The sequence below is a fragment of the Podarcis filfolensis genome (assembly GCF_964270895.1).
Source record: "Podarcis filfolensis genome assembly, chromosome: 8".
NCBI lineage: Eukaryota > Metazoa > Chordata > Lepidosauria > Squamata > Lacertidae > Podarcis > Podarcis filfolensis.
The window spans coordinates 8,237,083-8,250,708 of NC_139611.1; the positions used below are offsets into that span (position 1 = coordinate 8,237,083).

General features: G+C 43.2%; 1 protein-coding gene across 6 annotated transcripts in view; it reads right to left on the minus strand.

The window, feature by feature from the left end:
* The window catches only part of HECTD4 (HECT domain E3 ubiquitin protein ligase 4), a 121,655-nt gene extending 109,158 nt beyond the window's left edge, over positions 1 to 12,497 (minus strand). For all 6 annotated transcript variants that reach the window (XM_083629147.1, XM_083629144.1, XM_083629146.1 and 3 more), the window contains exon 1: positions 11,958 to 12,497. In XM_083629147.1, coding sequence (XP_083485273.1) covers positions 11,958 to 12,149 — 192 coding nt within the window. In that variant the 5' untranslated portion in view covers positions 12,150 to 12,497. The remainder of the gene's footprint in view (positions 1 to 11,957) is intronic.
* Positions 12,498 to 13,626: the final 1,129 nt, after the last annotated feature.

Below are 13,626 nucleotides of genomic sequence, written 5' to 3' on the forward strand. Positions count from 1 at the left end.
AATAAAGGTCACTCACTAAAGTGTCACATGTGAAAAAAAGAGCTTCCACACCAGCAGTGGCTGCAGATGCATAATGAGTTATTTATTGGATATTTCACAGTGAGGGGAAATTCACATTAAATGGAAAAAGTATGGCCTAGCAGTTTGATGACAACGAAGTCATATGGAGGCTGTGAAAAACTTGCATGCACGAGATACACTGATTTCACAATAAACTCATAGCTGCAAGTTTCAGCAGTAGTCCAGTTAAGAAGTCAGGTAGTCTTAAGCACACAGCAGCCTATATTGTTTACAAGGTCATGTTAAAGCAAACAAGAAGGGATTCTCATTTTACATCCCAGAAGGTGAGAAATAGGCCCAACTCTTCCAGCTGTGTGCAATTACATTCCACTTACATCTCTGTGCCACCTAAATAGATCGCAATATAATCTGGTACCTGGCTAGAGATTTTACAGGATGACTGTGAATACTGCTACTCCAACAAGTAATTTAGAAAATGGATGGTACAGAAAGCCAGCTTGTGGCTTTTCTGGATTCCTCTCTGAGTCTTTTCTCTTGATTCCTTCTGTTATTTGTATCCACTGTTCATACCTTTTCTCAGGATGTGGCTGCTGTTGCATGCTGACAGCTTATAGGAGCAGAAGGTGAGAGCTGAGAACAGGGTGGGGACCAAAGGTGGACAAACTACCCCAGAAGGAGCATGCCACATCCCCCACCAGAGGTAAACTACATTATAGCTTAATCCAGACAAAGAGGTGTATGGGTTGTTAAGGGATGATAGATGGCTTCAACTGGCCAGCTAAACCAATAAATATACACTCTTTTTCTTCCCCTCAAACTTGGGAAAAGAATCAATCTTGTGGGATATTATGTTCCAATGGCCAAGGTGAATACCACATCATCTTCTGAAACTGGCCTCCAAGAAAGGACCAACACCATCAGATACTTTCCCATCTAAGCCCATTCCCTCCAGTCGAGAAGCAAAATCAGCAGACATTCTGCCCCTATCTACTTCCCGACACGGTTTACCTGCCAAGGTGACCAAAGGTGTCTCAGTCTCAAAATTAGACCTGCTTGAAATGGGTCCAATAGATTTCATCCAGAACCTGGCCTAAGATGCTACCACACCTTCAAGAATCTTGCCAAGATTCCTTGCAACCTCTAAACACGACCTAAAGATTGTGCCCCAATAGCTTCTATAAGGGATCTCAAGTCTTCCTCTTGCTGTTTCTAAATATGCTGCCACTCCAAGTTACATTTTAGTCACTTCTGCAAATTGGCCAGTCCTGCACTGGTCAGATTCAGTCATTGGTCACTTTGTAAAGGTTCATTGGTAAACTCAGTGCCTTTAGGTCTCTCCCAAACACTTACATTTCCAGAGGAGGGAGCACCATAGCACACACTTTCAAGAAGGGATTGCAATACTTAGAAGAAGGGCTGTAGCTCAGTAATAGAGTATGCTTTGCACACAGAAGGTCCACTTTCAATCCCTGGCATCTCGAGCTAGGACCCCAGTCTAATATCCTGAAGAGCTGCTGTCTGTCAGTGTGGAGCAAAATGGACCAATGGTCTGTCACAGTATGTTTAGGGAAATTTTTAATGTTTGATGGTTTATTGTGTTTTTAATATTCTGTTGGGAGCCACCCAGAGTGGCTGGGGAAATAATAATATTATTATTATTAAGCAGCTTCTTATGTTCCTAAGATCCATCTACGAACACCTAGGAACATCTACAAACGACTTTCGAAGCCAGCAAGGAGATGATGGTTGCTGCTGCTGAAACTGTCCAATTAGGACTTCATTTTATTTCATTTTGTTGAGGGGCCTCAAGCACAGGAGAGGCAGGGCAGCATATTAAAAAAATAAATAAATGATACTGCCTACAGTGGTAAAAGAGAGGCTTTATAGAGAGCTAATGGCTTAAATCAAACGATTTTCCAAGCCTGCCCAAACCTGATGACTTTTCAGTGTCACAGGAAAGAAAGGTATCTGGAACATAGGCAAGATGCTGAATGATAGATAACCTGCAAAAAAAGTGTAGCCCAGAAGGCACTCTTTAAATACGAATCTGTTCTGCCAGATTTTATTGGGTATGCAACCTTCCAGGTTCTGCACCAGGTAAGCACAATACTAAATGGTTTCATGCCCCCTTCTGAAAACGAAGAATAGTCCACTGGGAAAATGTGGTAGCAAAATTATTAAGGTTCATTTTCATTCCATATTTTAATTAAAGTTATGGTTAAACATCTTTCAGTTCAGGTTTGAATGATGCTCTAAATAAGCCACAGTTTTGCACACACTGAAATTAACAAAGTAACAGGTGCTACCACTCTGCTAACACTGGGCCATAGCAAATAGATTCCCTGGTGGCAGCAACATGGCCCAATTAGTGGCTTATACTGTGTGCAGCTTATAAAAATGCTTTAGGCTAAAAAGAGAAGAAAAGTTTCAATGACCCACTTTGCCATAAAAGAAAAGGGAGAGCTGAAAAGCCATCAAGGAATTTTGTGAGAATGGAGGGGGAATAGTTCTTTTTCTTTACTGATACCATGAGTGCAGACTTTGCATTTTGGATAGCAACAAAATGAGGAAACTATGTATGTGTTGCAGACACCACAGAAAAAATGATCAAGAAATTCAATAACAAAATTGTAACAGTTTCCAGCTCTCAATGGTGAAAGTATCACCAAGGATTTTCTTCCTGCATGGGATACCTTTTTTCCTGAAAGAGGCTTTGTACTAATGGTTTGCAACTGACTGTGCTGCTACTACTACTGGTGTCATAATATTTTCCCAAGATTACGCATCCCATGGGCTGTTAGCCAAATTCAGCAAAACGGGTCTGCACAAATTCTAAAGCTATTAAATATACTTCTATTAATGTCAGAGGTGGCAGGTCTCGTTCAGGCATGTCAAATGGTCCTTCTCATCCTGGATCCAGTGAAATTTAAGAACCACTGCTGAATATAGATGGACTTAGTGACAAACAGTCAATGTTTTCGGTGGTCTACACATTTCAACACCCATTTCACATTTGATTTATGCACTTTGATTTTCTAGATGTTCAGCTCAATGGATAGACAGTTTTAATTTCCATCCCTGTCCTGGACAAACTGAAAGGCACTTGTTTCACTTCTTCAGTTCATTAACTGTGAAATAGGGGGACTAGAGCTCTATCTGTCTAAAAACTATGGAAACAATCTGCAGCCTTGATTGATTGATTGATTGAAAGCATTTTCTTCAGCCAAAAAGGCTCCGAGAGCAACTTACAGATCAATTAAAAAAATGACAGTCCCTACTCTCAAACTTACAATTTAAAGACATGACACAAAAGAAAAGGGGGACGGATAATTAGGTACTGTGTCACTTAAACATCAAACATGCATGAAACTGAGACTTTTGTGCTGAAAGGTATTAAACTGTGCTCTGTATCGTGACAAAATTGCCGAGACACTACAATGCCCAATGGCTCCAACTTTTTGACCATGTGATTCCAATGCAGCTTAGGACATTTTAAGATATAATTTTAACATATTCCAGAGATCTCCAAAGCTGAGAGAAAGCGTCTCTCTCTCTCTCTCTCTCTCTCTCTCTCTCTCTCTCTCTCTCCACACATACACACACACACCACCAAATTGTCTCAGGGTCTAGAGCAGCAACTTCTTTGGGGGACCCTGGGGTTCTGTGATTATCAGTAATTCAGTATTTTATTTTCAAAGGATTTTAGCCCACATTTTTAACCACTCAAGGTAGGCTAGCATATCAACACTATGCAATATTAAGATGGTATACAGCTTTCCTGGAAAACTCACAATACTATTAAAATTTGCCTGCAATAAGTACAGCCCTAATACTCACATGGCACTGCAGCAAGGGACAAGAGGATCGGACAGCACTATGCCTGAACAGACTGTGCAGCCTAGAACACTTCTACAACACGCAAGGCTCCCTAGCAGAAAAGCCTAGCACAAAGCTTGCATTTCCTATTTATTGTCTTTCCTCTTGTTACAACCCTGTGTCTTTTTCAATAAGCCCAAAGCATGGAAGTGTGTTGCCCCTGGAACACCAGTAGACTGGTTGGTCTTAAATGTAGATGCAGATTCTGGTTTTTGCTTCTGTATTAACCAGCATTTTCAGAAGTGCCACTTACAAAGTGCAAGGCAGCAAGTCACAAATACTGAAACCCAATGTGAAGTCACTTTGGCAGCAATTGATTATAAGCATATGCTAAGCCAAGGTATTAAAAAAAAATAATACAAGCAGAATAACTTAAAGCTTCTCTCATCCCAACCTGGAAAGAAACAGCAACTTACGAAGAGGTGTATTTTTAGCACAGTGCTTAGGAAGCAAGACTCACAACTCCTTCATAATGGTAATGCTCACCAGGATTCATCAATTGGCAGCTCAAAAGATCTCTGGAGCTTGCAAGTTGACAGTTTCTTGTCTAGTACAGGGTACACACACACACCCTTCCCATTTCTTCATATTTCATTCATTTTATGTGCTGAAACACTCCCAAATAGGAAATGTATTAATCCTAGAGAACCACTGTTCAAAGAAGCAGAACTGGCCTTCTCAACAATTGTTTTGTTTTACTAATTTGAATGGTGCCACCTTTTAACATTCAGCTGGAAGTTTGCAATTGGAAGCCTTTGCCTGAGAATTAATCCATCATGGATGCTTCCCAGGTGCCAGAATAATCTCTGTGGAGCTCTGGCAACATCCCAAGCCCAGCGCTGAACAAGAAGGTTCGTCTATGCTCATACATTTCAGTTAACCTACACTGCACAAGCTGGCAGTTGAATGGAGCACATGCTAAAAAGGACAATGACATGAATACATGGGATGAAATTCTTTGGAGAAAAACAAAGGCTAGGATCCAAAGAGCTGAGCTGGACGTGGCCAAGAGCTTACATGCACCAAAAGGGCTATTTACTTTTCCCTCTGGAATGACAGACACAAACACCATAAAATTAAAATGGCTACTTTAAACATTTCTCAAAATATCTGACCCACTCCCTCAAGTCAGAGATTATAATATATTTGCTAAGAATTCGGTCATAAACTGCTTTACACCTTTCACAATGAAAAAGTCATTTGCATCTTCAACTTTATTTCCAGTTGAACTATCACTCCCTTGTTTGCCCAAGAGCATTCCTGCATGTTTCCGTCTGCACAGGTGGCTTAGTCATTAGACACCTATCAGTTAAATCCTAATGAAATAATTGGTGGGTTGACATGCTGCCACCCAAAGAGAGAGATACAAATGAGGCCAGTTAAGAAATTATAATTTCCTCTCTGTGTACAGCCTTCCATTACTGACAAGGTGAATCACCGGTGAGAACTTCTGGAGAATGTTGCCACACCAGTTAGTAGCAAAAGTAATTTCTAGGGCACAAGAAAGCTTCCTAGGGCTTACAGCTGCTCCAGGTAAATATGCCCGACTGACTTTGATTAAATGAAATAGAACAAAGTTTAGGTCAGTTTTTAGAAATGGCCATCTTACACACTTGCAGGGTACTCATGTGGCTCCTCTGAATTAGTTTTTTACCCTTCAATTATGCTTAGCATCACCAAGTACAGAGTGGTAGCCGCTGTCACTTAGCTTTTCCCTTGCATTTAAAATCCTCAAATCCAGAGGCTTCTTGATCGCATGGGAAATGTGTCCATGTGAACAAAGGCTCCCTTGTCCATATGGGAAGCAGATCTGTGTGCATGACAACAGTTCTACAAAATAAACAGGGTAGCTCTTCCTTGCTTGCATGGGGACATCATGTGTACACTGGAACTCCACCAGAGTTTTGCACAGAACTGATAAACAGAACTGTGCAAGTATGGCAGAAGCACAAAAGGGTGAGAGTGAAGACGCAATACAGTGGTACCTTGGTTTAAAAACAGCCCTGTTTACGAACTATTCAGTTTACGAACTCTGCAAAACTGGAAATAGTGTCCCAGTTTGCAAACTTTACCTCGGTCTAAGAATGGAAGCCGAACGGTGGAAGGGCACTGGCGGTGGGAGGCCTCATTAGAGAAAGCGTGCCTCAGTTTAAGAACTGTTTTGGTTTAAGAACAGACTTCTGGAATGGATTAAGTTCGTAAACTGAAGTACCACTGTATAGAACAAGATGATGACAGAGGCCTGTTCCTCAACAGATGGGCTGTGATTACCACTGGGCCCACCAAGCCTGTCTAAACCTGTTCCTCACAAGGAACATTGTAGTCAGTCAGGAAATGTCTATTAACAAGTTCCCAGCAGGACAAACAATATCCCCCAGATAGCATGTCAGAGAGGGGTTTGGCCCACCTGACAACTCAAGTAACACCTTGATTAGAACAAACTGCCAAGCTCTGCTGTTGTTCAACTTATTTGCTCTAACCACAGAATGTAAAATATCAGAAGGGGACCCGAGAGTACTTTGTATGTATCTTTGATATACCTAAGTTCATAATATTTATTGAATGAAGAATATACCAGGGCATAGTTATCAAGTTTGGCTACATACTTCTACGTGCATTGCTGAAAAATTACTATCACTGCATAATTTTCAGGAACACACATGACAGGGGACAGGTCCACGAATGATGGGGTGCCCAAATGCAGTAGGTATTTATTTATTATGATCATTTAAATCCTACCTTTAAAAGAGAGAAGTCTTTCTAAAGTGCCTTACAAAAAAGTAAAACAATATTATTTACGGTATTTTGTTAATACAAAAACATAAATCTTGCTTCAAAGCCCACTTAAAGGAGTTTCCCAGGAAAGCTATTCTACAGTTCTGGATCACTGAAAAGGTTATGGACTTGGTATCTGTCAATCTGATCTTCCCTAGCAGCTGTCCAGAGAACAGGTACTCCTCTTAAGAAATGTCTAAGCATACATTCAAACAAAAGTGTGAGGTACCTTCTTCCCTTTGGTGTGGGAGTTATCAGTATATGCTATGCACATTTTCTGAGATGTTTAGGTAGGAATGGGGCACCTCTGGCCCTCCAGATATTGCTGAACTATAGTTCTCATCATCCCTGGCCATTTGCTATGCTTGCTGGGGCTGAAGGAGTTGGAGTTCAGCAACAACTGGAGGGCCAAAGGTTCCCCACAGTCACCTTAAGGGGTTTGGGATAGACTAAAATTGTTTCAAGTCCAACAGCCTCACATAAATATACCATATTTTTCTGTGTATAAGACTAGGTTTTCCCCCTAAATAATAATGTCAAAAATTAGGCAGCGTCTTATACTCTGGGCCATCTCCCCCCATTTTCTTTAATCTGAGTCCCCCCAAATAGGGGGCGTCTTATACATGGGGGCATCTTACAGACGGAAAAATATGGTAATATGTGGTTGGGTCAAAAACAAGTATCTACTGGCCAAGAACTATTTTCTTTTCAGTAAGGCTGCAACTGAGCGGTCTTGTCGCTTCTAGATTATGAACCTATAGCAAAGCATAGCTGACACTTGAGACAGTAAAAAAGGACCAGTTTTTATTAGCCTATCAGACCAAAGGCCTATCTAGTCCAGCATCTTGTACCCTACAGTGGGCAGTCAGACACCTATGGGCAGTCAACAAGCAGGACATAAGCACAATATTCATCTCCTGCTATAATTTCCCATGTTTCTGATCCTGGAACAAACACTATTACTGTGCCAGTTACAGATAGGTAGCCGTGTTGGTCTGCCATAGTCAAAACAAAAAAAATTTTTTTCTTTCCAGTAGCACCTTAAAGACCAACTAAGTTAGTTCTTGGTATGAGCTTTCGTGTGCATGCACACTTCTTCAGATACAGAGCTAAAGTATCTGAAGAAGTGTGCATGCACACGAAAGCTCATACCAAGAACTAACTTAGTTGGTCTTTAAGGTGCTACTGGAAAGAAAAAAAATTTTTTTGTTTTGACTATTACTGTGCATTTGACCTCCCTGAGATGGCCGGGTAAAACCACATTAAATATATTGTTTACAATCCTTCTGAAGAAACCCTGAAACTAACATATTTCAAATGAAACTCCAACACTGCTTGCTACTATGAGTGAGAACCTCTATTTCTGACTATTTCTGTACTAACACTGCGAATCTGTTATTTATAAGTGTGTTATTTCTCCATACTCCTTGTTGTGGTAACATGTAATCTCTATTCCATTTTACAACACCCTGCCCTCAAAACAGTCCCATTACTCTCCTCCTCTCTTTCTGATATTCATAGCATATGAATAACACAAATGGGAGACCACCAGGGCTCTCCATATCACCACAGTAGGACAGTGAGATGCTGCTGCACCAATTTACAGTCTGCCAATGTTTGGAAGCTTTATCTTTGCAACCATATGTGCCCAAACCCTTTTCTCCCCCTCCCCCCAAAATGTGAAAGCCTGAATTGGCTCCATCACCATCACTTCTAACTCTTTCTTTGCCTGAATGAATTTCTGAAGCTCCTTGTTATTCCATTTAAATACTTTTCATGACACAATTACTGAGACAGGCTGCAAAGAGCTCTAATTAACTGTGACCTCTCTAATGAGGCAACTTTCCCAAGTTCTTGCCAAAGTGTGTGTCAGTGGTGTACTGGGGCAAGCTCAATTTTTTTTACAGAAATAACGTATGAAATGTGTAGTAAAGAAACAAGATGAAGTGGCCAACAATACACCATAAAGCGCTGCGAGGGGCTTATTTTAAGCAAACACATTTAACGGCAAAACACTTAAGGGTTTATACTATGTGTACAATGGAAAGCTACTGGAGTGTCTCAGGTTCTAGATAAGTTGAACCAATGGCGTAGTGTAGTCAGTCAATGGAGTGTCTGTAACACAGAGCTGAAAAGAGTCAACTCTCCCCAACCCCACCCATTTCACAACCATCAGACGCTCCACCCCCATCCTTGTCAGTTATCCCAAGCTTCCAGTGGCTTTGCAAACCTTAGTGCCAAAATTAGCACTATCTGGCTTAGGCTCAGGTTAGACACAATATTCCTGTTCTCTGTCTGGTGGGCTTCAATGCTACCTCTTCCATCTGGTGCCAATTTACTCCCTCCTTCCTTCCATGGCTTCCTTTAATCATGGGGTGATAGATAAATATAATAACCCTTAATGTTGTTATTCCAACAAACCCATGTCGAATTCGTAATCCATACTATACAGTACAAGAGTGAAATGTCTGTCAGCTGCAGTTTCTTTCACCTTACCAAAAGGCCTCACATATCCATTTTGATTCTGTAGCAAGTTTTACATAAATTTTCAAGCCTGGACAGCAGGAGGCTTAATCAAGCAAACCTTGGAATCATGGCACAGTCCATGACCAACTTATGGATAGGAATGCCATGGATATGCCCAGATATCAACTACCAGACATGCGATTTGACCATTAATGTTTGCTTAACTAATGGGTTCAACTCTATCTTTGCAAATAAGCTGTACTGTTACCAAAAAAATGAACTCCAGACCACAAGACTAATTAATCATTGCATTCTTAACTCCCCCAGAAACAGCAGATGTCAGTAACAAAAGCATAGCCTTGCAGAGCTAGTAGAATTCACTTTAATAACATGGGGGTGGGCACAAGAGTAAAAGAAAATATGTTTAGAAATAGTGTCTCTTTTCCACATTAAGCTGAAGGGCATGAACAAGGAATTAACATTGCTATCATCAGAGTACAGTAATAATTTTGTCCAGGCTGCTCGCTACTAAATCAGTTACTGCTCAGGATTCTTTTTAGCAATAAGAAATAACCTTCTGCTGAGCCCCTAAACAACTGCAGGTGATCAAATATAAGCATTCAATGCAGCGCTTGCTGAACCATCCCCATTCGGTTCACGCCACCCGGCTTCTGACAAAGAACCTGTGTCACTGCAAGCCACACTGCTGGGGGAGAGGGCGGGGTGATGGAGGGAGGTGCATGAGAAAGCGATGCAGACCAGGGAAGAGATGCAAGCAGAAATGACTGACAGCAATTTCCCCAAACTACATATTTCAAACAACACATAATTGCTTCTAACTACAGTTCAACTGCCCATATTTACTGGAGGAGGAGGCTGAAGTGGAAAAGAATCATAGCTACTTCCCTCGGCCTTTCAACAGTCATTATAACCTCTAGTCTAGATACTCAGTACTTAAGAACACCCCAGATATTGCACTGTGAAAATAATTATTGGTAAATAACAAAATAATAATAATTAAGAAGACCATAAAATCAATTTTCAAGAGACTGCTCTCTGGGCAATGAAGACAGGGAGGTTTTGCCCTTCCTGGTTCAAAACAAGGTTCTGAAAGCCTTATCATCTTACATCCTGCACCTTCCGTGGTGCTGAATCACCTTTGCATCATCATCATTTCAACAAATTTGGGTGTCAGACCTGGCAGGCATGTGTATGACTTGTTGCTTCATTCTCTCCTAATTATCTATCAATCTCCCCCCTAACCTAATTATGATCCTAGTGCATCAAGGCTTTTTTTGGAACAGTCAGGTGCTCCTCTCTCATCCCCACCCAAAACCATTCATCATCACCCCTTATTGAGTTTGCATCTGAGATTTCACAGCTCCCCATCCTCCATCTAGTAACCACAATCCCCTACTACTTCACAGTATATCCTCCATCACCTTCACATTGCTTCTCCTAAGCTCCTTTCATCCATTCCTCACTCTTCTTGCTCCTCACATTATACCAAAGCCTAAAGGCAATTTATCCAGCCTGCTCACTAACCAACATTCCTGTGCCCTCAGCATACCTATACCCTTCTCATTTTGACTCTTCATCTTATCCCCACTCCCCTTTTGGCCTTCTCTTCAATCTTACCCTATCTTTTACTAACTGGCACCCCACCTTCAATTATTGCTCTCTGTGATCCCTCACCCTTTCTTTTATTCCCCTTCCCCATATTCCTTCCAACTTAATGCCCACCGTCACATATTTCTTCTGTCCTCTTTCATTCTTTCAAATCTCTTCATTTCAGTAACCCACCATTTTTGATCCTCCATATCAGAGTTTTCACATCCCACCTTATTCCACAGCCTTGATTTGGGGGTACACCCAATTCCGACACTTCTCCTAAATGTTAACATTTCTTCCCAACACCACAAATTCTGGAGACACCTCCCCCCCCGAATTGATACCCTGTCTTTTCTAACCTCTTGATTTAGGGTACTGCATACACATATGAACATCTCATCTTTTACTCTTCCGCCATCCCTATCCTTTGGGGTTGTAAAAGATGTCAAAATCATCCCCTAACTCTGAAAGATCTTAATAAATTGTTGATTAAAAACATCACCATCATCATCATCATCACTGAGAGGAGGTAAGAAATACAAGGGGGAATAGATTCTTCTTTATCCTCTGCCTCATTATGACCCTTTGGCATCTCTCCCCTCTCTACCACCCCATTCACCTTGACATCCCCTCCCCAATGATATTGTTAAAGCCCCTTTAAGGAGGTCAGATGTTGGTGATGGTGATGACAACCAATGCTGATGAATGCCAGATCCACCCACCCACCCACCCATCTTATTGTTAAAGCCCAATTATGATTATGACAAGATGCTCCCTTAATCTTAACGCTACTTCACAGGGAAGGGATGAATATAATGATGTAGAATAGATGATGAAGGCCAGACACATCTTATTGTTAAAAGCCCACTCTGCGGAGGTGAGCAGGCCCTGAAGATGATGATGATGAAGAAGAAGAAGGAGGAGGAGGCCAAATTCCACCCCACCCACACAATCCATCGCTAAATTGCAGGGATGAGGATGCTGACCTGATTCCTCACCCCATTCACGCTCCATTTATAAGCCTAAACTGGGGGGGGGGAGAGAGAAAGTGTGTGTTTACAGTTGTGGCGCTGGTGAAGAACAGATTCCCCCCTCCTGCCCCACCTTATTGTTGAAGAGGAGGAGGAGGAGGAGGAGGAAGGCCAGCCAGGTCCAGTCCCCGTCTCCCTCCCCCTGCTCCCGCCGCATCCCGTTTCTCTCCTCCTCACCTCCAGCTCCGTGTCTCCCGGCTCGGCCACGCCGATGATCTCGCTGGGCAGCTCGGCCAGGTCCGTGACCCGGATCAGCCCGTCGTGGAGGAAGATGGTCTCCTCCTTCACCGACAGCCACTGCGCAGAGTCTGCCGCGGCGGCCGCTGCCGCAGCAGCCGCCGAACCCGACGCGCCTGCCGGGGACCCCATCAGGAGGAGGCGGCGGCGGCGGCGGTGGGTGAAGCCGAGGCGGCGGCGTTGACAGCACCTGCCTCAGCGTAGGGGAGGGGAAGGGATGCTGTTGCTGAGGGAGGCGGATCCCTTCAGCCCCCCGCCATGGCGGGGAGGAGCCGAGCCAAGGAGAAAGAGGGAGAGGAGGAGGAAGGGAAAAGCGGGGGGGCCGAAGGGATTTTTTTGGGGGGTGGGGTGGGTAATGAGGGTCGAGGGGGGCCCCAGTCAGTCAGGCGGCGCCTCTCTCCCCTCTCCCCTCTCCTCTCCCTCACACACACAGGTGACAGCGCGACGCCATGTTGGAGGCGGAGGGCTGCTGAGGCGGAGGGACCAGCATGCACCGCGCGCGCCGAACCGCGATAGAAAGAGAGCGAGGGGAGCGGGAGGCCGCGGCGAGCGGGCGGGCGGGAGTGACTGACAGGTGCGCGCGCTCCGAAAGGGAGAGGAGAAAGAGCGGCGGCGGCGACGACGTCGACGACCGGGCCGCTCACTGGCCGCCGGGGAATAAGAAGCCCGCCCCCTTTCGAGCCGGTTAGCTCCGCCCACCTCTCTCCCCTCAGGCGCCTCCTGCCTGGTCTCCCTGAGGCGGCTTCGCTTCTTTTCTTTTTTAATTTCCCTCAGAAAATTAAAAAATTCGGCTTGGCCCAAGGGGAGAGTTCTTTGTCTCTTTCCCTCTCCACCGAACCGTCGTCCTCGCTGTTTGTAATAGCGACCTATTCCGTGTGGCACAGCTTCATAAGCAAAACAGCAGAGGGTCGCTGCCCTCAAGGAGCTTCCAAATATGTCTCTTGTCACCTCACAGGGCACATGCCCCTCAGCGCAAATAATAAAACTTTTGTCCTTTTGTCACTTAGCTGTCATCACCGACATTATTTTTTATTTTACAATACTGTTATATGCTTCCAGGGTTCATAGTGAGTCTCATAACCCGCAAAACGGCTTTCCCCAGCCAAACGGGTTGTAAATATGTTATGTATTTCAAAGTTCCGATCACCCCCGTTTGTGTAAATGGGCATACTTTTTACATTTTCATTTAGTATTTGTATTGTTCGTTAAATGTGTATACCGTCCTTCACACGTAGATCTCAGGGCGGTTCAAAACACTAGATAAAAACACCAGATACGTAATAAAAACAAAAGCAAAAAACCACAAACCAATAAATCCTGTCCCCCTTTTTATATTCCAACTTTAAAAATTCTTGTCAGCCTGGGTGGCTAGTTAGTTAGAGCGTGGTGCTGATAATGCCAAGGTTGCAGGTTTGAGCCTCATATATATGTTTTATATATGCTGTAAACCCTAGAAACCCAGCCAGGTGGGTGGGGTATAAATAATAAAATTATTATCACTATTAGTATTATAATAAACTTTTATTATTTATCTCTTGTCTGGTTTTCGAAAGGCTTTGTCAGCCCATGGGAGTCATAGTCCAAAACACCTGGAAAAGGCAGGATTTTG